Source organism: Podarcis vaucheri (genome assembly GCF_965113315.1).
Source record: "Podarcis vaucheri genome assembly, chromosome: W".
In the NCBI taxonomy this organism is placed as follows: domain Eukaryota; kingdom Metazoa; phylum Chordata; class Lepidosauria; order Squamata; family Lacertidae; genus Podarcis; species Podarcis vaucheri.
This window is the reverse complement of record NC_138757.1, coordinates 8578934-8605550: the sequence shown is the minus strand read 5'-3', so window position 1 is coordinate 8605550 and position 26617 is coordinate 8578934. Positions and strand designations below refer to the sequence as shown.

The following is a 26617-nucleotide window of genomic DNA, read 5'->3' as shown; positions in this document are numbered from 1 at the left end:
GGAGAGAGAATCGTTGAAGGGCTCTTGGTTCCTTCCAATCTACAAAACTCCAGGTCCTTCTCTTCTTCCTCTCACCTGCCACTGCCACCATCACCCATTTATTATCAAGGAAAAGGAATAGCCAGCTCTCCCACAAAACGGGCTCGCAATTTCCTCAGTAGTTTCTCCATTATCTAGAAATCCTCACCCACCCTCCACATACTTATCTCCATTTCTAATGTAAAATAAAGAGTTAAAAGATCACAGTGTTGAGGTGGGGAGGGAGCTTCCTGGCTTTTTATTTCAAGGCTTTGAGGCTTTTCAGTCAGTTCAGTCCTTTACTGACGGATCCAAAGCATTAAGGCAGTTTCCTATATACACTAAGGGAGGCGGGTGGTGCTGTGGGTTAAACCACAGAGCCTAGGACTTGCCGATCAGAAGGTTGGCGGTTCGAATCCCCGCAGCGGGGTGAGCTCCTGTTACTCGGTCCCTGCTCCTGCCAACCTAGCAGTTCGAAAGCACGTCCAAGTGCAAGTAGATAAATAGGTACCGCTCCGGCGGGAAGGTAAACGGCGTTTCGTGTGCTGCTCCGGTTCGCCAGAAGCGGCTTAGTCATGCTGGCCACATGACCCGGAAGCTGTACACCGGCTCCCTCGGCCAATAAAGCAAGATGAGCGCCGCAACCCCAGAGTCGGCCATGACTGGACCTAATGGTCAGGGGTCCCCTTTACCTTTTTACTATATACACTATATACATAAAGTACAGGCTTCAAATGCAAAGAAGTACAACTCACAGCATACATACAGCACAGAGTTCAGTATCAATCTGGCAGAGCTTCCTTGCACCAAAGGAAACAGGCAATGTACAGCCCCCTCTCAATATACTCAAGAATGACCACACCCTTGGCCTGTTGTCAGGTCACAGTGACTTTCAAACACTAATCGTAACACCTGCAGGTGCAAGATAAGGGAAGCACATGCACCAGAGTTTACTTAACAGCAATTAAAGGAACCTCAACAGTATGGAAGGGTTGCAGTTTGGGTTTTTTTGGTGTTTTCTTAAAATGCTTTTTATTAAATTTTCCTTTGTTAATTATTTGCATATTCCAATCCATAATTTAACATATACTGTATACATAAGTAAACCAAACAATATCCATACAGTGGTGCCTCGCAAGACGAAATTAATCCGTTCCGTGAGTCTCTTCGTCTTGCGGTTTTTTCGTCTTGCGAAGCACGGCTATTAGCGGCTTAGCGGCTATTAACGGCCTAGCGGCTATTAACAGCTTAGGGGCTTTAAGAAAAAGGAAACAAACTCGCAAGAACTCGCAAGACGTTTCGTCAAGCACACCTCTACGTCCAAAAGCTGCATTAACTTCCTCCAAAACTGCGAGGTAAATTGTGCCCCCTTTTCCAAAATCACTCTCAACGGCAACCCGTGCAGCTTAAACACATGTTTTGCAAACATCTGCGCTGTTTCTTGGGCCGATAGCAGCTTCTGGCACAGCATGAAGTGCGCCATTTTAGTAAACAAGTCTACCACCACCCATATTACTGTCTGTTTCCTTGAGGCTGGTAAGTCAGTAATGAAGTCCATCCCATGGTGAGGCCTGAATCCCGATTGGAAGGGATCCAAATGGTCTGAATCCTCCAGGCATGCTTGGAGTTGTTCAGCAACCACCCACTTAGTCACCTTGCCCAAGAATGGAAGATTTGAGACTGAGCGATCGTTGGCCATATTGGCCGGCCCTAAAGATGCTTTTTTAAGAAGCGGTTTAATGACCACCTCTTTGAGTGGGTCTCGCAGAGGGAAGCATTCACCACCCCGCAGAGCCCATCGCCCAGCCCTTCCCAGCTTGCTTTTATGAGCCAGGATGGGCAAGGATCAAGAAGACAGGTGGTTGGTTTCAGTCGTCCAAGCAGCCTGTCCACATCCTCGGAGGTAACAGATTGGAATTGATCCCATATAATATGACTAGACAGGATTCCAGCACTCTCCCACCTCGGCCCTACCTCCTTCCGAATCTGAGCGACTTTATCTGCAAAAAACTTTGCAAAAGCATTGCAGGAGATCCTGGGTTCCCTACCTGGCCCAATGACGAAGGTGGTTCCATTAGACTGTGAACCACCTAAAAGAGTCCCCTGCTGCTGTTTTCTGCAGATTCAATAGAGGCGATGAAGAAAGTCTTCTTCGTCGTCGCCATTGCCACTTGGTAGGCTCAACATTGAGCTCTAACCTGTGTCCGGTCCGATTCAGAATGAGTTTTCCGCCACCGGTGCTCTAGCCATCTCAATGATTGTTTCATTGCCCTCAGCTCCGGGGGAAATAACAGGGCTCTCTGGGCTCCATGCAATTGGAGAGGGCGCTTCGGAGCCAGACAGTCAAAAGCCCTGGTTAACTCTGCATTCCAGCGGGCAACCAGGGAATCAGCTGAAAGGCCATCAACACGGGATAAAACATCCCCTCCTAGTTAGCTTACACTCTTACAGAGACTGAATGCACTGAATGAGTGCATTCAAGTCCTACCTGTGTAGACATTCCCAATTAGAGACTTAATATAGGTGTGAGGGACCCCTGTAACTAACGCCTCCCTGCTTACTTCCCCCTCTTTTGCGAGGGGCTTCAGCTGCCTCATTGTCCAGGCAGCAGCTCCATTCAATGGCCACAAGGTGCCTCTGGGGTGGGGTGGGACAAGGTGGGAAGGAAGGAGGGAAGTAGCAGGGCAGCCGCCAATGCCAATGTGGCCTCCACCCCAGCTGCCCAGTCCACCAGGACACTTTACCTGCCCTGGGTGCCAGCAACCCATGGTATGCTCCTGTTTGAATCCCAGGCTTAGGCTGGTAAACTATCCACTGTTTTGAGTTTTACCTCCTCAAACTTCGCCTTTCAGAATACCATGGTTCTGTAATGGCCCTTTTAGATTTCCTAGGTTGTACTGACATAAAGACAATAAATTTGTGTGGCAGTTAGCAAACTTATTGTCACATGAGCTTTCATAGGCTACAACTTACTTCACTGGATGCATGAAGTGGCTTAGAAATATATCTGTATTTACTTCATCTAAAGCAGTGTTTCCCAAAGTGGTCAATACCTCCCCTGTGGGGCACTGGAACGATTCAGGATGGGCGGTAGTAGCCTCAGGTGCAATTGGGGTGTGTGGAGTAAAAATAAGGGGACAGTGGAAGCATAAGGAAAGAAGAGAAGGAAAAAAAATGGAAAAACCATTTGTACATTATTTAAAACGAGTTTAATAGCTTCGTCTGACAATTAATTAACCTCAACCAGTCAACATAATACGTATTGAAACTTTTTAGTTTAGTCAACAAATGCAACGAAACGCGGCTGAACTTGATGTTGTATAGTGGAGAGCATATGGATGAGGAAGGGGAGTGGGTGTTTCTTTCCATCGATTCGCCGCAGTCTGTCTCTACAGTTTATACTTGAGCAAGACGTAAACAACCAGTAACTCATCATCACCCAACCCGCAACCAATCCTATCCACTGCCATGCACCCCACATCATTCTGTTGAGTTAGTTGTGCATCATTACTGAAGCTTATAAGTGCCGTGCTGAATTTATTTTTGTTACATTTTTTAGTTCCTTGATTCATTGTGATCATCATACGTTAAGCCAAATCTGCAAAATTAAGTAAACAATTTCATTCATAAGAAATTCCCATTGCGAAAAAAGTTTTTAAGTGCTTATGCTCACAGTGTTATGTAAATAAACCAGAAAATAACACTTGCGACTGTATCTTATTTTTCCTTCTTTTAATAATTTCAATGGGGGGGAGGGATGACAAGAAATTTTTCACACCGGGTACCATCTGACCTTGCTACGCCACTGGCTACCACAGAGTTTGCCTTCCAGCAGCAGCATCACTGCTGCTTTACCAGGACAGGGCAGCAAGGGTACACCAACAGAACCAATTTGCAACAGCTGCCCACCAAGCCAGCCACTCCTGAGCAGAATTGCAATACTGTTGTAATCTTTACCTTTATCTGAAACAGGAAATACCTCTCTGCTATCTGGTTATTGATGCACTTTAAATCTTTTGTTGACAATGACAAAATATCTAACTGCAATTTCAATACAACTATCATTTTATAGAATGTGGAGCTGCTTTCACAAGCAAACTTGAAGGAATGTTTAAAGACATGGAGCTTTCTAAAGACATCGTGATACAGTTTAAGCAGGTATGGGTACAAAACCTGGCATCAATATTTCTTTCTGGGTGTATTTTGGCTTCTGGGTTATCCTTTAATTGGATTAAGTTTGGGGTATTTTGGCAAAATAAATTAAGCATGTGCAGTTACATCTGAAAAAGACATTGCAAATATTCCATTTTCCTTCTTCCTCACAACAGGGCTAGCTACCCCTCATGTTAGTTCCATCAATGTGCTTAGCTTTCTGTCTGCCAAATTGGTAATGCTCTTATAGCTCTTTGTTATTGGGTGGAATGGTGGAGCACTAGATAAGGAAATCTGGCTGGAGAAACCTGGGTTTGAATTTCCCCAAACTCAGAAACTCACAGGGTGACCTTGGCCCAGTTTCCATCTCTCAGCTAATCTATGGGTGGTTGTAAGGATTAAATGTGGGGATTTGATTTATGCTACCCTAAGCTCCTTGGAGGGAGGACAGAATCCAAATACTGATTTAATGTGAGGTGTGCAGTTAACAGTGCCTTTAACTTGTTTGTAGTTTCATATGGTTATTCTGTCACTTTGATTCTGCTGTAGTATATGCAAAATCAGAATGTACCTGGTAACATTGAACTCACAGTGAATATCTTGACTATGGGCTATTGGCCAACCTACGTGCCTATGGAGGTCCACCTGCCATCAGAGGTAAGATAGCTGGACAACACATCCAAAATGGAATAACTTTTTATTACTCTTGTTTGATACTGATGACCAGAGGTTTTCAACCTTTTTGAGTCCATGGCTCCCTTAACCATTAGAGGTTACCATCCACACACTTTTAGGTAAAACCTCTTTAAACTGTTTAGCAGAGCAAACTTAATCTTCCCAGAAGCAGTGGACAATAACAGAAGTTGTTTTAAAGATGACTCACAAACTCTGTGGAAACATTACGGTAGCAAATATATTTTCGACTGTTAAAAATAAACTGCAATTAACAGCACACTTTCAAACAAATGCTCTCTTATCTCCCACACGCCGTAAATTACAGGAATAGTCCTTCAGCAGATTTTACAGGCAGGTGCTGTGGTCTAAAGCACTGAGCCTAGGGCTTGCCGATCAGAAGGTCGGTGGTTCGAATCCCCACGATGGGGTGAGCTCCTGTTGCTCGGTCCCTGCTCCTGCCAACCTAGCAGTTCGAAAGCACGTCAAAGTGCAAGTAGATAAATAGGCACCGCTCCGGCGGGAAGGTAAACGGTGTTTCTGTGCGCTGCTCCGGTTCGCCAGAAGCGGCTTAGTCATGCTGGCCACATGACCCGGAAGCTGTACGCCGGCTCCCTCGGCCAATAAAGCAAGATAAGCGCTGCAACCCCAGAGTCATCCGCGATGGGACCTAACAGTCAGGGGTCCCTTTACCTTTACCTTTACTCTTCTGTCAGACATCTGCCATCAGGCATCTGCAAAAACGAAGCAGTGTGGTTTTCTTCATATTGGCACTTCCAGCTGATGCTAATTAAGCTCAGAGTGCCACTCCCATATATAAAGGAAACATAGAACATTTTAGAAACTGTCTACTTGTTTCTGCCAGAATGATTCCCTAACACTGCATACTTCCTGCGGCACCCCTGTGGGGCTCAAGAGCCCAGTTATGTCGCCCCTTGCCTGCAGAGCAAACAACCTCTCACTCTTTTCCCAACACCCTCCCTTGTGGAGTGTTCACTCAGCCTCCTCTCCTCTCCCTTCTCCTTGGGAGTCGTCTGGGCAACCACTGCTTCTGCCCCTGGTCTTTGACCCACCCCCTCCCCCCAAAGAGAGGTGCTTCCTCACACTGCCACAGGGGCTTGGGAAGAGGATGCTCCCAGCCTTAGTAGCCCAACAGAGACTGGCCAAAGATGAACTTGAGGACAGCACCTTACCTTCGGTGACAGCAGTGGATGCTACTGGGCCTGCATGGTGGAAAGGCTCCCCTTCAGCACTGGGCACTCCGCTCCCTGGTAGGCCTTGCACACAGCAAGTACAAGAAAGGCTAGCACGGTGCCTGCCTACCTGCCCGGCCTCACACTTGTCTGTCCATTCCCAACAGCAGGGCCTGGTGGACTGGCTGGCTGGGCTCCCTCACCCACTTGCTTGTTTATTCCAAGGTTGCCTCAGCTTCTGGAAACCAACATCCCCTGGTCAGCCCCAGAGGCACCAGTTGCTTGTAGCCAGGGCTACTGCAACAAACAACTGTGCAAGCATTTCGGAGGCAAAGACACGAGAGGTCATCAGAGGAGACAGGGGAAGAAAGAGGTAGAGAGGCCAGTGTTGCCCGTTACACAAACCCTTGACCATCATTTAAGGCACCCCAGGGTGCCATGGCACGCTGGTTGAAAACCACTGATATATACTACTGATTAAAATTAAAACTTCTTTATCTAATAATTGGAAAATTTGGGCAAATTGCCAAGAAACCTCTGGCATCAGCCTTTGGGTTTGATATTTGGGGAGAATTACTTAAGTTAAATAGTTTAAGTAAGTAATTTGTGGGCCTCTCCCTTTGTAGTTGCAACACTATACAAAAAGATTAAAACTTATTGTACTTTTTAAAAAAATGGTTAAAAAACAATTTGGGATAAAGGTGACTTTTTAAAATAAAGTCAGGTTGCTCACTGTGACAAGACGGTTTGATCATCTCACACCAATCCTGGCCTGACTGCACTGGCTTCCAAATAGCTTCCGGACCCAATTCAAAGTGCTGATTTTGACCTATAAAGCCTTTAATGGCTCAGCATAGATAAGACTGTACTAGTTGATTATTTTTACTTGCCATACGTCAGGAAACTTCCTGACATGTCCTGGTTTTCAGGTGTAAAAATGGCACATGGGGAAATTTTGCCGAACAAAATTCAGCAAACCTTTTTTGAAATATGGCAACCCTGTACTTGAAGCTCATATCTCTCTTCTCTTTAGATGATAAAACTGCAGGAGATATACAAGACATTTTATCTAGGAAAGCACAGTGGCAGAAAACTACAGTGGCAATCAGCATTAGGACACTGCGTACTCAAAGCAGAATTTAAAGAGGTACTGTTTGCTTTCTGGTATACTGTTAATCACTTGTTGAAGCCATTTAGTAGATGTGGAATGTAGCAGGGATTTTTAAGTGGCCATTCCCATTTTAAAATATTGGTCTCTAGGTTTTGTTCAGCTTTTGTGAATTGTTCTTACTTTATTTCATTTCATTTGATTTTGTTTCTTCATCAGTTCTGCCACCAACATCCTGTGCTATCATTTGCATGAAACATCCATCCTTTCATGAAACTTCCATCCTTTCATGAACCATCCACCCCAAGAACAATACTTTCCATGTTCCATCAAAATTATCCAATTTCAGGTGTAAATAGGGGCCCATTTGTATTGGCTTACATAAATATATTTGCAAAAAATATTCCTTTTTGCTGGGTGACCATGGACTTGTATTTACATCCAAGTTGTATAAGGCTTTAAAAACAGCACTTTGAATTGGTCTTGGAAATAGGGAAACACCAGAAAGATCTGTTTATCACTTTGCAAACAGATTGGCTAGAGAATCAGGGAAACTGTCCTAGAATCATAGAATCATAGAATCATAGAATCATAGAGTTGGAAGAGACCACAAGGGCCATCGAGTCCAACCCCCTGCCAAGCAGGAAACACCATCAGAGCACTCCTGACATATGGTTGTCAAGCCTCTGCTTAAAGACCTCCAACGTAGGAGACTCCACCACACTCCTTGGCAGCAAATTCCACTGTCGAACAGCTCTTACTGTCAGGAAGTTCTTCCTAATGTTTAGGTGGAATCTTCTTTCTTGTAGTTTGGATCCATTGCTCCGTGTCCGCTTCTCCGGAGCAGCAGAAAACAACCTTTCTCCCTCCTCTATGTGACATCCTTTTATATATTTGAACATGGCTATCATATCACCCCTTAACCTCCTCTTCTCCAGGCTAAACATGCCCAGCTCCCTTAGCCGTTCCTCATAAGGCATCGTTTCCAGGCCTTTGACCATTTTGGTTGCCCTCCTCTGGACACGTTCCAGTTTGTCAGTGTCCTTCTTGAATTGTGGTGCCCAGAACTGGACACAGTACTCCAGGTGTGGTCTGACCAGAGCAGAATACAGTGGCACTATTACTTCCCTTGATCTAGATGCTATACTCCTATTGATGCAGCCCAGAATTGCATTGGCTTTTTTAGCTGCCACGTCACACTGTTGGCTCATGTCAAGTTTGTGGTCAACCAAGACTCCTAGATCCTTTTCACATGTACTGCTCTCAAGCCAGGTGTCACCCATCTTGTATTTGTGCCTCTCATTTTTTTTGCCCAAGTGCAATACTTTACATTTCTCCCTGTTAAAATTCATCTTGTTTATTTTTGCCCAGTTCTCTAATCTGTCAAGGTCGTTTTGAAGTGTGATCCTGTCCTCTGGGGTGTTAGCCACCCCTCCCAGTTTGGTGTCATCTGCAAATTTGATCAGGATGCCCTTGAGTCCATCATCCAAGTCGTTGATAAAGATGTTGAATAAGACCGGGCCCAAGACAGAACCCTGTGGCACCCCACTAGTCACTCTTCTCCAGGATGAAGAGGAACCATTGATGAGCACCCTTTGGGTTCGGTCAGTCAGCCAGTTACAAATCCACTGAGTGGTAGCATAGTCAAGACCACATTTTACCAGCTTCTTTACAAGAATATCATGGGGCACCTTGTCAAATGCCTTGCTGAAATCAAGGTAGGCTACATCCACTGCGTTCCCTTCATCTACCAGGCTTGTAATTCTGTCAAAAAACGAGATCAGGTTAGTCTGACATGACTTATTTTTCAGAAATCCATGCTGACTATTGGTGATCACAGCATTCCTTTCTAGGTGCTCACAGACTGTTTGCTTAATGATCTGCTCCAGAATCTTCCCTGCTATTGATGTCAGACTGACTGGGCGGTAATTATTTGGGTCCTCTCTTTTCCCCTTTTTGAAAATAGGGACAACATTTGCCCTCCTCCAGTCTGCCGGGACTTCGCCTGTTCTCCAGGAATTCTCAAAGATGACTGCCAGTGGTTCTGAGATCACATCTGCCAGTTCTTTTAGAAGAAGAAGAAGAAGAAGAGTTTGGATTTGATATCCCGCCTTTCACTCCCCTTCAGGAGTCTCAAAGCGGCTAACATTCTCCTTTCCCTTCCTCCCCCACAACAAACACTCTGTGAGGTGAGTGGGGCTGAGAGACTTCACAGAAGTGTGACTGGCCCAAGGTCACCCAGCAGCTGCATGTGGAGGAGCTGAGACGCGAACCCGGTTTCCCAGATTACGTGACTACCGCTCCTAACCACTACACCACACTAATACTCTTGGATGCAGTTCATCTGGCCCTGGAGACTTGAATACATCTAAACTAGCCAAGTATTCTTGTACTATCTCCTTAGTTATTCTGGGCTGTGTTTCCTTTGCTGAATCATTTGCTCCAAATTCTTCAGGTCGGGCATTGTTTTCTTTATCGGAGAAGACTGAGGCAAAGAAGGCATTGAGTAGTTCAGCCCTTTCTGTGTCCCCTGTTTGCATTTCACCATCTTCTCCTCTGAGTGACCCCATTGTTTCTTTGTTCTTCCTTTTGCTACAAACATACCCATAAAAGCCTTTTTTGTTGCTTTTAACCTCTCTAGCAAGCCTGAGTTCATTCTGTGCTTTAGCTTTTCTGACTTTGTGTCTACACGTGCTGGCTATTTGTTTGAATTCCTCTTTGGTGGTTTCCCCCCTTTTCCATTTTTTGTACACATCCTTTTTTAATCTTAATTCAGTTAAAAGTTCTTTAGATAGCCACCCTGGCTTCTTTAGGCACCTTCCATGTTTCCGTCTCATTGGTATTGCCTGACGTTGTGCTTTTAGTATCTCCCTCTTAACAAACTCCCAGCCATCATGAACTCCCTTTCCTTTTAGTATTGTTGTCCATGGGATCTCACCCAGCACTTCCCTAAGTTTTATGAAGTCGGCTTTCTTAAAGTCAAGAAATTGAGTCCTAGTATGCTTGGCTGCTCCTTTCCGCTGTATAGTAAACTTCAGAAGAGCATGATCACTCGCGCCTAATGATCCTTCCACTTCTACCCCACTAACCAGGTCATCAACATTGGTTAGGACCAGATCTAAAATGGCTGTTCCTCTTGTTGCTTCTCCCACTTTCTGGACAATGAAGTTGTCTGCAAGGCCAGTGAGGAATCTGTTTGACCTTATGCTCTTGGCTGAGTTTGATGTCCAACAAATATCCGGGTAATTGAAGTCCCCCATTACTACTATCTCCCTTCCTTTTGCATGCTTGGCCATCTGTTCCAGGAAGGCATCATCTATGTCCTCCGTTTGGCTTGGGGATCTATAGTAAACTCCCACAATGAGGTCTCTGTTATTCTTCTCTCCCTTAATTTTGACCCAAATGCTCTCACTTTGGCTTTGAGGATCTAAATCTTGGATCTCTTCACAGGTGTACACATCCCTGACATATAACGCCACTCCTCCTCCTTTCTTGTCTGGTCTGTTTCTCTGAAATAGATTGTATCCCCCCATTATTACATTCCAATCGTGGGACTTATCCCACCAGGTTTCAGTGATGCCTATTATGTCATATAATAACCCTAACAAGGGTTTGCTCAATGTAGATTTAACTGTGGTTAAATTCATGGCCAATGCTAAACTGTGGTTGAAGTGTTTCAGATATAGTTCTTAACTGTAGTTTAAAAAGGCAAACATGATTACACATAGTGTCTTCCTAAGGTATAAGCACTCTGCTATAAAGATAACACAGCTATCATATGGATATTATTTCCTTTTATATGGAATGAATGTTAAATAACTGCAAAGTGTAGGACCTCCCTGTGCATGGATCTAGAACTATTGTTAAACAAATTATTTACATTTTATAAGTAAATGCAGAAGTGTTTTTATCACTTTTTTTTGTTCCTGACAGGGCAAAAAAGAGCTACAGGTCTCATTGTTCCAGACTTTAGTGCTGCTTATGTTTAACGAAGGTGAAGAATTCAGTTTAGAGGAGATAAAACAAGCTACTGGAATAGGTCCGTATTGGATGTTCCTTGTGGCTTCTGAGTGCTAGTGGCTAAAAAACTAAACCATCTCTTTCTGTTTTAGAGGATGGAGACCTTCGACGAACCCTCCAGTCATTAGCCTGCGGCAAGGCCAGAGTGCTAACAAAAAGCCCCAGAGGCAAAGATGTGGAAGATGGCGATAAATTTATTTGCAATGATGACTTCAGACATAAGCTATTCAGGATAAAAATCAATCAGATCCAGATGAAAGAAACGGTCTCTGGTTCTTTTTCCCCTTCAGATTACTGTCGTATATTTTCTGAGTGCCTGGGCAGTGCCCTGAATCACCCAGAAGCCATTCAGTGGCAATTATTTTGGCTCCAGTTTTCAATTTATACTGCTTGAGTCATCCTGAGCCATTTTATATGCCAGGGGCATGGGTTACAAAAACCTCTCTTCCTGAGATTGGGACATCAAGACACTTGTACTTGTCTCATTATAAGAAACATGAGCTGTTTTCTACATTAAATTAGATTTTTATATCCCTAGCTTTTGGTTAAGTATCTATTTACATTGCATGCTTAGTGGTTCAGGTTTTTATGGCTAGGAGTTGCATGCTGGGTGACTTGTTAGCTGTAGCTTATTGTTGTCAATCAATCAATCAATCTTTATTACAGTCCAGAGACCCAACAAATCATTACAAAGCAATACACAATTCAGACAGCCTACCTCCAGGTTAAACAAGCATTTTGTTCAGACTTAAAGTTAGGGATCATTGGTTCTTGCAACCACCGATAAAAACTTTGCCACTGCTAATGTTCTAGCGTATGTCCGGTCTTCCAATAGGAACCTGACATAGTGAGCCTCTGATTTTCCCGGGAAAGGTACCAGCAAGGGTAATATCAATTCAGCCCTGGATTGCTTGTATTTCGCACAGTGCAGCTGTCAGAGCTGCCCGAGGTCCCAGCTCACAAAGGACCAACGCCGGTACGTTGTTATATACAAAAGTCTTTATTGAAGTTCAGTTCTGCTTTCACAGCCGCAGCGCGCAGCTCTACGTCTGAAACTCTAGACCGCTGAAGCTCCGTCTGAATCTCCTCCCCCCAGACACCAGTTTAAGACTCTGGCCTTGCTCCACCTCTTCCTCTGCTCTCTCCTCCTCTGGGTCCGCCTGTCAGCAGGGGTCTCGCCCTTCCTAGACTCTTCTGACGCTGAGTCCCCTGAGTCTTCCCCCTGCCTCCGGCGGGCTTTAGGACCTGGTTCCCAATCCAGGTTTTCTGCTGTCTCACACGCCTGTACATTCGAACTTGGCGCGCGCGCCCAGCCAGCAACCTTCCTCCTGACCGTTACACTGCTCCTGTCACTGCTTCCCCCTTCGGGGGGGCTAGCTGGACCTGACCTCCCCTCCGTTCCCCCACTCTCCAATAGAGGCGTGGTCAGCCCTGACTCATCTTCTCTCCCTGCTGGAGGAGACGCTGGCCCTGACACATGGGACTCTTCCCCCCCACTACGCTCTGGTGGGGAAGCTGGTCCTGATCTCCCGCTGCTGCTTTGGGAGTCCCCGCTGGATCCTTGTTTCTGGTGCGTCCCCCCTGGGACCCCCCTTGCCCTGACCATCGGCGCCTCCTTCTGGGAATCTTCCGATCTGCTGAAGAAGCTCATGGAATCTCCCGGGTCACTGTCATACTCCCCTACGCTGCCCTCAGATTCTTCCCCTTCGCTCTCCATTTCCTTCCTCCCCTGTGCCTCTGTTCCTGAGCCCCTGACATCCATCCCCCCTCGAAGCCCCCCTCCCCCTCTTCGGGTGCGGGTCCGGGTGCTCCATTGCTGTGGGGGTGAGTGCAGGATACCGTTCTTTCCCCCTGGTGTGCAGCCGGCCAGCTGGATCCGGCCAGCCCGTAATGGGCTTGTCGACGTCGATCTCCTCTGCTTCCATCTCTCTGCATTCGTGCTCGAACCCAGGATCCTCCCCCAACACATCCATGTCCTTCCCTCCCCCTGTTACCTCGGGTGATGTTGCGTGTAAGGGCCCCCTCAGCAGTTCCCTGCTCCACCCCACCTCCGGTTGATCGTCCCACCAATAGGAGCGGTCTGTGACAAACCCCGAAAGTGATCCCTCTGGGGAGCTTGTTTCTGGCGCCGTTTCCTCAGCTGATGAGAACCCCTGGAACGTGCTGGCTGAAAGTGTGGGTGTGAAAAGACAGTCGTCGAAATTATCTGCCGGCATAGGTCTGTGTGGGAAGAGTGCATGGAACTCGTCTTTGAGGTAGTGCTCCTCCACGGCATAGTACGGTACCCACCTGTTGGCGCTGGCCAGGGTACCTTCCCTGGCGAGGAGATATTCAACTCCCTCTTCCCCCCATCTCGAGTCTAAAATCTCCGTGACCTCGTTGAGTGGCGCCGCCCTCGGTGACTCCTCCCCTGTTGGCGATTTTCTGAGTGGGTCTGGTGCGTTCCCTGGCGCCTGAAACCTGTGGGGTTCCTTGTAGGGTGTGAGCACTGACCTATGAAAGACCGGGTGCATTCTGGAGCCCTCCGGGAGTGTCAACCGGAAGGCCACTGGGTTGATTTGTGCTTCGACTTGGTAAGGCCCTAGCTGCTTGTGTCTGAGTTTCTTCTTAGCTAACGTTCTGGCCGGCACTGCCTGGGCTGCTAACCAGACCCAGTCCCCCAACTGGATGTCTTCCCCTACTCTCCTGTGCCTGTCTGCCTGCATTTTGTAGGCGTGCTTTGCTAGTTCCAAGGTCCTTCGGAGTTGCTCGTGGACCTCCTGTAACTCTGCTGCCAAGTGCTCTGCTCCCCGTGGCTCCCCCTCCCCCTTCGTCTCTAACCCCGGGAAGGTTCTGGGATGCCGCCCATTGTTGGCGAAGAACGGTGTCACCCCTGTAGACCCGTGCTTCGTGTTGTTGTAGGCAAACTCGGCCAGCGGTAGGTAGTCCTCCCAGGTCGAGGGCTGTTGATTCGCGTAGCATCTCAGGTACTGCTGCATGATGGCGTTGACCCTCTCCGCTTGTCCGTTGGTCTGCGGGTGTTGTGCCGACGCTAAGTTGATCTTGACGTTCAGGATGCCCAGTAGCTTCTGCCAGAAGCTCGAGATGAATTGGCGACCCCGGTCGGACAGGATGGACCGCAGTAAGCCGTGAACTTTGAACACGTGGTCTATGAACAGCTTGGCGGTCTGTTCCGCTGTGGCCAGCTTCGCGCAAGGAATGAAGTCCGCCATCTTGGTGAACAGGTCTACGACCACGAGTACCGCTGTTTTGCCTCGCGAGCTGGGCAGATCTGTGACAAAGTCCAGGGCCACTTTCTCCCACGGTTCGAGCGGCGTCTGTAGCGGTTCCAGCAGTCCCACCGGCTTCCTGTGTACTGGTTTGGCCCTTTGGCATGTGTCACACCTAGAGACGTAATCCGCGACTTCTCCCCTCATCTTGGGCCACCAAAAGTCTCTGGCTACTAATTCCACCGTCTTGTCCTTGCCGAAGTGCCCAGCGCTGGGCGCGTCGTGTAACTGCTGCAGGACTTAAGCGCGGAGGTCGTCTCCCGGCACGTAGAGAGCCCCTTTGCAGAGGAGCAGTCCGTCGCGTATCTGGAACTCATTGTCCTTCGCTGTGCCTCTTCGCACCTCCTCCATCTTGGATTGTGCGAACGAATCCGTCTGCAGCGCGCGACGCACCGCGTCCAGTTCCACGGTGACTGAAGCGCACGCCCACGCTTTCGGTGCGAAAATATGTTTGGCCGCCACCGGTGCCGCTTCCTCGAGATACTGCGGTTTCCTGGATAGTGCATCCGCCATGACGTTGTTGTCTCCCGGGATGTATTCTATCCGGAAGTCGAAATCCGCAAAGAACTCCACCCAGCGTATGTGTCTCTGGTTCAGGAACCGCGCCGGGCGCCAGTACTCCAGGTTCTTATGGTCCGTGCGGACCTGCACTGTGTGTCTGGCTCCGATGAGGAAGTGCCGCCACGCCTTGAAGGCTGCATGAATGGCCAGCAACTCCCTGTCCCAGATGGTGTAGTTCTGTTCCGACTTGCTGAGTTTCCTGGAGTAGAATGCGCAGGGCCTCCAGTTCCCTTGCGGATCTTGCTGCAACAGGACCGCCCCCACCGCTCTGTCCGAGGCGTCCGTTTTAACCCTCATTGGTTTGCTGGGGTTTACGTGTAGCAGCTGTTCTTCGGACGCGAAGATGCTTGAGTCTCCGAAAGGACTGCTCCGCCTGGTCCGTCCAGGTGAACTTCTTCCTCTTGGAGCTGAGGGTGTCCGTGATGGCCGCCGTCTCCTTCGCGAACCCCTTGATGAACTTGCGATAAAAGTTGGCGAAACCGACGAACTTCTGGACCTCCTTCCGATTGCGCGGGCTCTTCCCGTCCAACACCGAGCGGACCTTGGTGCTGTCCATGGCGAGTCCCTTGTCGGACAGCTTGTAGCCCAGGAAATCCACCTCCGTCATGTCAAACTGGCACTTCTCCAGTTTGGCGTAAAGTCTGTGCTCCCGTAGTCTCTGCAGGAACTCCTTAACGTCTCCCTCGTGAGCCTCCTGCGATTCCGAGAAGATCAGGATGTCGTCTAGGAAGCATACGCACTTCTTGTAGAGGAGTCCCGCTAACACGTGGTGCATGAAGGCTTGGAAACAATGGGAGCCATTTTGCAGACCAAACGGCATAACTCGATATTCATAGGTGCCTAAAGGCGTAAACATGGCCGTCTTCCACTCATCGCCCTCCCGCATGCGTATAAGGTTGTACGCCCCTCGTAGATCCAACTTGGTGAAGATTCGTCCCTTCCTCACCGTCGCGAGCAGGTCGTCGATCTTGGGCATGGGGAATGCTGTGGGCTTTGTCCTGGAATTGATGATTCTGTAATCAACTACCAGCCTCCGTTGGGGCGTGTCTTTCTTCTTCACGAAAAACACGGGACTGCCCCCCACTGCTTTGGATTCTTGGATGAATCCCCGCTTCAAGTTGTGATCTATGAACTCCCTGAGTTCTTGCAGTTCGTCTTCCGACATGGAATACAGTTTCCCAGTCGGCAGCATCGCCCCCGGCAGGAGGTCAATCATGCAGTCGTAGGGTCGGTGGGGAGGCAGCTTGTCCGCTTCCTTCTCACAGAAGACCTCCAAAAACGCCTTGTACTTGTTGGGTACTGCTTGCACCATGCCTAGGTGTAGCTGTGGTTCATCCTCTTGTCCCTCCTCTTCCTGGCTGGTCCGGATGCAGTGTTCTGCGCAGTAGGAGGAGCAGAAGGTTAATTGCCGCTGGTACCATGCTAAAGCCGGGCTGTGTCTATCCAGCCAACTCATGCCCAATACTATGGGCGTGTCCGACAGGTGGGTGACGTTGAAGCTGATGACTTCGCGGTGAGTTCCAATTTGCATTACCATAGGTGGTGTTTGCTGTACCACCTGTCCTCCCAGTAGCTCTCTGCCATCGACCGTGACGACGTTTAGGGGCATCGTGGCCGGTAGGAGCGCTATGCGATGTTGCCTGATGAAGTCCACTCCTACAAAGTCTGCATTACTACCAGAGTCAATGGTAATAGGGACTTCCAGGGCGAGTCCATTGGGCAGCTGGAGCGATGCGGTGAGTTGCACCACTGGTTTGGGTGGGAGGGGGTCTGTGGGCTGTTAGTATCTTGGCTCACAGGCAGAGGTACCTGGCCTCCCCCGAGGCAATTGAGCGAGGTACTGTGTTTACCATCCGTCTGCGACCCCCGGCAGGCTAGGTAAACAAACCCGGCGATTCTTCTCATTAGTCGTGAGAAAGAACACACCCTCTGCTTCTCTGATCTTCTCTCCCTCCCTGCATTCCCCCAGGGAGGGGAAATGAGACAGACAGGAGTCCTTTTTACATGTTTTATTCCTGTCACTCAGCAGTACATAGAAATGCGACTGCTCCCTTCAGACTCCATCAGAAGAGACACCACTCCTCCCCTGTACTTCCAGCACAGGTCAGATGACACTCTGAGCTAACATCCGGTGCTCAGTACAGAGAATAGGCTCCACCTTTTCCCCAGCAGTACATCTGCAAAACATAACATCCTGTTTTGCATTCCAGCCATCTGGAGCTGGCTTTTGCCTTGGTGCTTTTCCCCAACATCCTCCCCCAAAAGCATCAATAGGCAAAACATGATCCAGAGAAGAGAACAAACAGTTGTTATACATATAACAGTCCCCTGTTGTTTCAGTTCCACCCTTGGAACTCCCCACCACTGGTTTCACCAGTGTACCTCTCTGGTTGTCTGGCTTCCAAGGAATGAGTGCTTCTGCATTACCTTGGCTTGCTACTCTCTGTTGTGTCTTTGTCTCTGACTTAGACACTGCTTTAACCTGCTTTGAGTTGTTAACAATAGCAACACATGCAACAGCTAAGTTAGCAAACTCTTTTGAGTACCTCTTTGGTGGTACACCCTTTGTTACTCTCTCCGACCTGCGTATGAGGTTCTGATCCTCTCTGCTCACTGGTTCAACCTCTGGACTCTGTTGAGAACCAGTAGCAATGGCAAACAGTGGTTCTTCCTTCACCTGTGAAGGTCTATCCATTGTGTGAGATTTCCTCTCGATGACTGTTACAACTGAACTCTCTGAGCTATCACTGTCATCATCACCACTGTAATCTGTGACATCAGAAAAATCATCATCATCATCTGAATCGTTTCCTGTGGGAAATGTTTGTATTACAACCCGCTCTTGTTCAGGAGCACTCTCTAGGAACTTTGTGAGAATCACCTGACCAGATTCAGACAAAATTACTCTGTAGAGACCCTTTTCATAACCCACAAAAATGCCTTTGGCATTCTTTACTCCACCTGGAGCTTCTGTTCTCACATGAGACCCGAAAACCTTGAAATAGGCAACAGAAGGTTTTCTATTGAACAGCTTCTCAAAAGGAGAACATCCCAACTCTGTTGAGACCTTTCTCAGCCACACATGAAGATAGGACGCTAGAGATTCGGCCCAATATTCATGTGGCAAATGTGAACTCAACAATTGCGCATGCATCCCCTTTTGCAATTCTTTGTTCACCCTCACACAGACCCCCCTGTTCCACGCTTCGGTCGAAACAGCAACTTTGTGGTCTATCCCTTTTCCATCCAGGAACTTCTGAAACTTCTGTAACAGAAAAATTTGCTTGTCATCTGTGAAAAGACAATCAATGTTAGCATCATGCATATTTTTAACCTTGTCACAAAACTCCTGAAACTTCTCTAAAGTTTCTTGCGGTTTCTCCATCAAATAAACCCAAGAATAATTAGTAAAACAATCAACACACAAAAGGTAATATTTTGCACTGCCTCTAGATGGTTCTAGAGGACCAATCACATCAGTATACACCCGCTGAAACGCTCTGTCGACCTTCGGCACCTTCCGGGCGCTCTTGGTCACACCTGCAAGAGAGATTACGTTAGAATCAGAAGAATTACATTTCATGTAATCACTTTGATCAAAAGTCAACAAATACAGTCCATCTTTCTCTCTGGCAGTAAGAAACAGTTCTCCATCTTTGTAGATCTTGCAGCTTTTAGCATCATAGGACAGTTTCAGTCCTTTCTTTGCAATCTGCGACACACTCAGCAGATTAAATCTCAGTTCTGGAACCAGGTAAACATCACTTATAGTCAAGTTCAGACTCTCAAGATACACAGTCCCAATTCCAGTCGCTTCCAACTCCTGACCGTTGGCCTGTTTCACAGTGAAGCTTTGCTTCTTCAACGTCGAAAACAGTTGTCTGTGTGGGCATAAATGTTTTGTACATCCAGTGTCGATTATAAAGGCGTTCCCAACATCTGGCGTGGTTCCTTTCGCCATCATAGCCTTTGCAGGTTTCACCTGGTACTTGGAACGGCTTTTGCCTGACGCCTCAGGCTTCGTAGAGCTGCTCTTCGCTCCTTTTGACTGGCGTGGCTTTCTACAGTTCCGCTGTAGATGCCCAGTCTGTCCACAATTGTAGCATCGGACAGCGCTCAATGCTACACCATGCTCTCCAGTAGATTCAGCAGTGGGAAGATTCGAACTCTGTTCTTCCCTCCCCCTGTCCTTCACTTCCAGTGCAGCAAGTCTGTCGTGTTCGTTCAGGACCACAGCACACACCCTCTCCGCCGTTAGCTGCGCGGCCGGTAGGGAACCAAGCTGACTGGCAACAACCTTGTAGGTGCGATTAAGGCTGTTTATCATCATGAAGCAAAACACTTCCTCCTGAAGACGGAAATTGCGTTCCACCATCTGTTGACGCAGAAACTTCATTTCTGTCAGGTGCGCTTGAACATCTCCATCAGGCGCTAGTCTCAGATTGGTTAACTTCTCAAAATACAACAACGCTGAAGAACCAGCATCTCTCTGATGTGTTGTACGCAGCGTGTCCCAAACCTCTTTCGCATTTTCTAAATGCTGGATATGCACAAGCTGCTGGTCTGAGACACACAGAATTATAGCAGTCCTGGCCCTCACGTTTCGTGACTCCCAACCTCCGGTTGGTGCTGCAGGGATAGGGTTTTCAATTACATCAAAAAGCCTCTGGTTATGCAGCAGGGCCTTCATCTTTATAGACCAAGATGAATAATTGTCATTATTTAGGGGAGGTGGGCAAGGCAGAGCTCCCCCTTTCTTGGCATCCATCTTGTAGCCAAGCCTCTAGCTCACACTCTCAAACAAGCTGTAAAATCCAACAGTTGTTTTTTTCTTTCTCAGGCAGGCAAACTGCAAGTTGTTTACGCTCTTTGCACCTGGCAGCTAAACTCTGGCTGCTATGAAAGTCCCTCCAAGAGCACGTAAACTTGTAGCCAAAACACTCTGTGGCTTTGTTTTGCTTTTCCCAGGCTTACACTCACAGTCCAGCCCCTTTGCCAGTAACTTTCCACGCAAGAGTGCATTCAGGACTTCTTATCTTAACCACAAGAATTTGTGGAATGCAGGCTTCAGCTTTGAGCTGCAGGCCTCTCCTTCCGGAGCTTTTGTTTTTTAAACGCAGCTCCCGTGAACCAGGGAATTAATCAACCTGCGTTCACACTTTTAGCCCGAAATGCAGCAGCATACCTTGATCTCCGTTGCTTGGAAACACTTTCCTCTGGGTCTGTTCAGCCTCTGGCTTCTTTCAGACGCTTGCCTTCTCCCTTGGAGCAGAGGAGGACAATCCACCAGCCTCTCATGCAGATGTTCGATGAATCGCAACCATCCGAAGGCTGCCATATGTTAGTATCTTGGCTCACAGGCAGAGGTACCTGGCCTCCCCCGAGGCAATTGAGCGAGATACTGTGTTTACCATCCGTCTGCGACCCCCGGCAGGCTAGGTAAACAAACCCGGCGATTCTTCTCATTAGTCGTGAGAAAGAACACACCCTCTGCTTCTCTGATCTTCTCTCCCTCCCTGCATTCCCCCAGGGAGGGGAAATGAGACAGACAGGAGTCCTTTTTACATGTTTTATTCCTGTCACTCAGCAGTACATAGAAATGCGACTGCTCCCTTCAGACTCCATCAGAAGAGACACCACTCCTCCCCTGTACTTCCAGCACAGGTCAGATGACATTCTGAGCTAACATCCGGTGCTCAGTACAGAGAATAGGCTCCACCTTTTCCCCAGCAGTACATCTGCAAAACATAACATCCTGTTTTGCATTCCAGCCATCTGGAGCTGGCTTTTGCCTTGGTGCTTTTTCCCAACATGGGCTGTAAAATCTCTGGGGACTGCTTCACTGACTCGCCTGGCTGGGCCCCAGTGCCTCTGCCTCCAACCAGGCTTCGTCGTTTCCCTGCAGCTGTTCCCCCTGCTGAACTGCTCCCCTTACTGTTGCTGAGGCTGCAGTGTGCCTCTGGATCCTCTGGGGACACTGCTCCTGGTGTTTGGGTTCTGGTCGCTGTCTGAGCTCTGGCACCACCTATCTCCATCGGCTCTTCTCCCCCCCCCCCCAGTGGAGGCGTGGATTGCGCGCGCCCGGTCTCTCTGGGTAGGAAGGGAGTTGTTCTGGCTGGTGTGTGTGCCATACGTCCCTCATCCCTGCTCCAAGGGCGTTCTTCCAGGCGCACCCCTATCGCCAGCGCTCTCTGGACGACTTCTGTGGTACTGTTAGGTCTTTCCCCCCTCGCCAGCTCATCTTTCACGGCCCCATTTAGTCCCTCCCAGAACAGATCCCTTACGGCAGCGGACTCCTTCTCCCAGCCCAGCACATTTACTAACGCAAAAAAGCGGGAGTGATATTGTCTCACAGTGGCTTTGCCCTGCTTCAGCCCGTGCATTTCCCTCCTGGCCACATCCACATCAACCGTTGATTTAAAACAATCGTCCATAGCCTTGATAAATGCTTTTGAATCTTGGAGGGCGGGATCATTTTCGCGCCATAAATTGCTCAGCCACGATTTAGCTTCCCCATGCAGATGAGTTATTATGAAGCCTACTTTCTCCTCCTCATCTCTAAAGTCTTTCCGAAGCAAATTGAGCGCGAAAACTATGTCTGCTCTGAAGTTAGGATACTGCTGCAGGTTCCCGTCAAAGTGGGCTACGATGCTGCCCCCCCCTCTTCCCGAGGCCAACTCCCTCCGGCTTGGGTCTCTTTGCCCAAACGTTCCCACCTGGTTTGCAGATCCCGGCAGAGCGCTACTGCTTCTTCTTCTCTCTTTCTGGATGCTGTTACTTCTGCGTAAAGCCTCGTGACTGCTTCTTGCAGTTCTGTCACTTTCTCCTCTGTAGTCATCTTTGCCTATCTTCGTGAGCTCGCAAAACACCGAGTTTTGCCCCCTGCTGCGCCAACTCACGCTGCGAGGGTTCAATTCTATAATTGTGAGACGGAGCGTACTGTCAGAGCTGCCCGAGGTCCCAGCTCACAAAGGACCAACGCCGGTACGTTGTTATATACAAAAGTCTTTATTGAAGTTCAGTTCTGCTTTGTCCCATTAAACTTTAATTAGTTTAATGCTAATCAGATGTCCAGTGCGCTTCCGATGCGACAGTGTCCCATTACAGCAGAGCTTTTCGCACAGCGGCTCAAGAAGGGCTGGAGAGTCAGCATCTTTTCAATAAAGGAATCTTGGAGCAAGCGGTTTGGAACTCAAATAAAAGGTTTATTTACACAAAACAAAAACCCTGGTGAAGAATCACACATTTCAGCAAACACGCCCCAAAAGAAAAAGAAGGGGGAAAAGGGCAAACACACGAGTGAGTTGACTATTTATACAAACTCACATTCCTGGAATCCTAACGACCTCCAGCTGCTCAGTGATTAGAGCGTCCTGATTAGAGCTTCTTAACCCTTTAATACCAACACCCCCTCTCGCTCGTAACACTGAGCTGTACCAACCTTAATTCAAATTTAAACCTGAACAGAAACATTTATGAGATTGCGGACTCAAAGCTTTTGTAAAACCGTCTGCGAGATTTTCTTGGCTTGGACAATACTTTAGTTCAATTAAACCTTGTTTTACACTTTGGCATACATTTTGATAACGGATATCCAAATGTTTTGTGTGTGCCTTGAATTGACCTGATTTAGCTAGTTTAATACAAGGTTGATTGTCTTCCCACACTCTGATAGGTAGGGAACATTCTCCAAACAATTCTTGTACCAGTTGCTTATAAAATTCCAGTTCTCTACATACATCTGATAATGCATTGAACTCAGATTCAGTTGAACTTAAAGCTATAAGTGATTGTTTTCTTGATCTCCAACCAATTAGTGCATTTCCAAATTTTATCGCCATTCCTGACACTGATTTTCTATCTGGTCCAGCATCTGCCCAACTGCTGTCGGCCCAACATTCAAGTTGTGTGCTGCCCTCTGCTGATAGTTTTAAGCGAAACCTTTTGGTAGTTTGGAGATACCTTAAAACTCTTTTTACTCCTTGCCAAGCAAGCATTGACGGTTTTTCAGCTTGTCTACACAGCATGTTGACAGCATATGTTATATCGGGCCGAGTCCACTGTGCAATGTGGAGTAGACTGCCTATCGCTGACTGGTAAACCCCGGGATTACAGAACTCTGCCTGTTGCTCAGTTTGAGCATCCTTTGTGTAACTTAACTCCATTGGGGTTTTAACACCAGCACAGTTGTCCATTTTAAACCTTTCCAGCAACTGCTGGATCTTAGCTTCTTGGCTGAGCCAATAGTTCCCATCTTCATCTTGCTGTATTTTAACTCCTAGATAAACAGATACATTGCCTAGTGATTTTATCTGAAACCTTTCTCCAAGCTTTGTGGCAAATCGTTGTGCAAATTTATCGTCCTTTCCACTGTATAATAAATCGTCAACAAATATCAAAACTGCTTCTTGTTCACATCCTGAGCCTTTTAGATAAAGACACGCATCTGCTGCGCTCTTTCTGAACCCCATGCTCTCTAGAGCATCGTTTAAGCAGGAATTCCAATTACGGGCGGACTGTTTCAACCCATAAATGGATTTGTGTAGGCGCCAGACCTGATTTGGCTTGTCTCCTTCAAAACCTGGTGGTGGCGTCATATAGACTTCCTCCTGTAAGTCTGCATTTAAATAAGCCACATTGACATCAAAATGAAACAGCTTATTTCCCTTCTTAGCTGAAGAGGCTAAAAGCATTCTTAATGACTCCAATCTTGAAGTAGGGGCATAAATTTGAGAATAGTGAACTCCTTTGCGCTGCGAAAACCCTTTTGCAACTAGTCGGGCTTTATATTGCAACTCCTCAGTAGTTGTGGGCTTTAAACGATATACCCATCGACAACCTACAGTTTGTTGGCCTTCTGGAAGCTCTGTACTTGTAAACACACCGAGAGACTTCATTGAAGCCATCTCTTTTTCCATTGCTTCCTGCCACTTTGCGGCTTCTGAGCTTGGAAGCTGTTGTACCTCTACATAGCTATCTGGCTCACACTGTGCCATATTTACGTATACACTTGTCACCTTAAACCGCTCTGGCGGCTTGCCCTTTGTGGCACGTTTTGACCTGCGCAATTGCTCCTCTTGTGCCCCCTCTGACCGTTGGCTGTCAGAATCTGTCTCAGACTTTATGTCTGGACGTGCCCCTAGGGATAAAGACCTCCGTTTAGATATCTCCCTTGGGCTTGGTGTTGCAGGCGACCTGCTTCGCTTTTGCTGTCTGCTAGGCCTAACGACTGGCGATGTTGGAACACTCTTAGATTCTGGCTTTTCTTCCTTAGGAGAAGAACCTTGTGCCTGGTCAGAATCTGCATCTGGACCATGTGCACCATCCCCTTCTGGCTCATCACCCTCTGGACTTTCTTTCTTAGCATAAATGCCTAAATCATCTCTCAAAATGTCAGGGTTAGCATGTAAGTGAGTCCATCCGGATTGCTCACAAAATTCAGCGCTCCTACTGAGGACCACTCTTGTAGTATCCCCATCTGGGTTCACAAACCTCCAAGATTTGGCATGTGGTTCGTACCCACAAAAGATGAGTTTCCTAGCCCTTGGACTTCCCTTTTTCCTTAACGCTTTTGGGACGAGTACATAGGCTTCTTTAACTTTGGGCTTCTTCCCATATAAAGCAAAATATGGCGTAGTATCAATTACCGAATTATATACTCGGTTCAGAACATGAGTAGCCGTCTGCCAGGCTTCCGCCCAGTAACTTTGAGGAAGTTTAGCATCAAACAACATAGAGTTTGCCAACTCTTGCAGAACCCTGTTTTTACGTTCGGCCACGCCTCCTTCTTGGGGGGAATAAGGTGTAGACAGACGATGCTTAATTCCCTTTTTCTTAAAGAAATTCTGCAACACAGACCCGGTAAATTCTGACCCTCTGTCTGTCTGAAAAGCAAGTACTCTAGTACCGAATTCAAGTTCTACTGCATGAACCCAATTTTTAACTTTCTGCAGCATCTGCTTTTGTTTTGAGAGGAAAAAACCATGTAACCTTTGTTTTGTCATCTGAGAGACACAGTGCATACCTCGAACCTCCCATGCTAGCAACAGGCATTGGGCCACATAGGTCCATATGCACAAGTTGGAATACTTTGTCAGATTTCCTATTTGAACTGGGATAGCTGCATCTATGAACCTTCGCCCTTTTGCATGCAGTACAATCCAAATACTTAGTACATTTGTTCAATTTGCACCCTTCTGATAATTCAGGTTGTCTTTTAACATACTGAAAATTAATATGTCCCAAACGGCGATGCCATAAATGAACACAAGAATTATGGGTAGGTGAGTTCACACAACCAGCATGAACCTGTTCAACTTCATCTGGACTTGTCTCAAAATAATATAACCCATCTCTGCATTCCACCTGCAAAAGAGATACGTTATTCTTTGAAATAGTGCAAACCCCATTTTCAAACACAGTTTTAAACCCATTTCTATCAAGTTCTGACACAGACAAAATACACCCCTTCATTCCCTTTAGCACGTATGCATCAATTTCTGTTTGCAAACACTTCAAAAACACTGTGCCTACAGTCTCTAAGGAACGTTTAGTTGAATCTGCCATTGTCACAACTTTAAGGGTTTGCAAATGTCTGCAATTCTGCAAACGGACACTAGATGGCGCCACCAGGTGATGAGATGCACCACTGTCGATCAACCAGCGTAGATTGCTGCCTTGGCCACGCCCTTGCATCAACGCCGTTGCTGAAGCCATGTGCTGTGTGCTGTGGGAGTAGCCACGACCTCCTCCTCTTCTTCGACGTCCCCTGGAACTCCTTGTCTGGTAACTAGGGGCAACGGCCTTGGTGCTGTCTTGACCAGGTTCACGTGTACAATTCCTGATTAAATGGGAAGAGGAACCACAGCGAAAACAGCGTCTAGCTGCAAAAGCATTTACTGTGTTCTCAAACTCAGCATCCCCACTCTTAGGCACAGCACAACTCCCCTTTGAAGACAAACCTCTTTCTCTTTGCCTTTTATCCTGTTCATCAGCAAGTCGCGAAGAAATGTATTCAAGGGTTAATGAAGGCATAGCTTCCAAAGTTAAAGCTAGAGTCTCATAGCTTTTATCAAGAGAGGACAACAAAATGTATGACTGCTGCTCCATAGAGAAAGGAATGCCCAGCTGTCTTAGTTGATTAAAGGCAGACACCATTTTGGCAATATGTTCTTTCACACACGCTCCCGGTTGGAGACGTAAATCAAACAAACATCTTGTAGCATGGATCTTGGCCCCCGCAGTGTTTCTGGAATTTAACTGCTGCAGAACCGTCCAGACCTCATGCGTGTTCTTTAACTCAGAAACATAAGGCATTTGCTCTGGTCCCACTGCCAAAACTAGTAGACCTTGGGCTTTCCTGTCGCGTTTCTGAGAAGCTGCCGCTGCTGCTTTGTCTTCTGCAGACGTGTCTGCAGCTGCCTGTAAAGGCGGTGCTTCAGTACAACCCCACAACTCTTTTGCTTGCAACCAAACCCTTACTCTAGCCTTCCAATCTTGCCAATTTTTCCCATTGAGTCGCGTAAAGGGGACAGTAAAACTTTCCTGGGACTCTGCCATCCTCCCTGGGGCTTAGGAACGATACTCACAGACCTGTAGACCGTCTCCCAGCTGCTGAGGTGGCC

At 47.5% G+C, this 26617-nt stretch overlaps 1 protein-coding gene and 1 long non-coding RNA gene across 3 annotated transcripts in view; one reads left to right on the top strand and one right to left on the bottom strand.

Annotated features, from left to right (window-relative positions):
* LOC309523341 overlaps positions 1-26617 on the bottom strand; it is a 708831-nt gene that overhangs the window by 41247 nt on the left and 640967 nt on the right. The window lies entirely within an intron of this gene.
* LOC309523301 (cullin-4B) overlaps positions 1-26617 on the top strand; it is a 236591-nt gene that overhangs the window by 194578 nt on the left and 15396 nt on the right. For both annotated transcript variants that reach the window (XM_082207090.1, XM_082207089.1), the window contains exons 13-17: positions 4091-4176; positions 4720-4827; positions 7069-7182; positions 11077-11182; positions 11256-11428. In XM_082207090.1, the coding sequence (XP_082063216.1) occupies positions 4091-4176; positions 4720-4827; positions 7069-7182; positions 11077-11182; positions 11256-11428 (587 nt within the window). The remainder of the gene's footprint in view (positions 1-4090; positions 4177-4719; positions 4828-7068; positions 7183-11076; positions 11183-11255; positions 11429-26617) is intronic.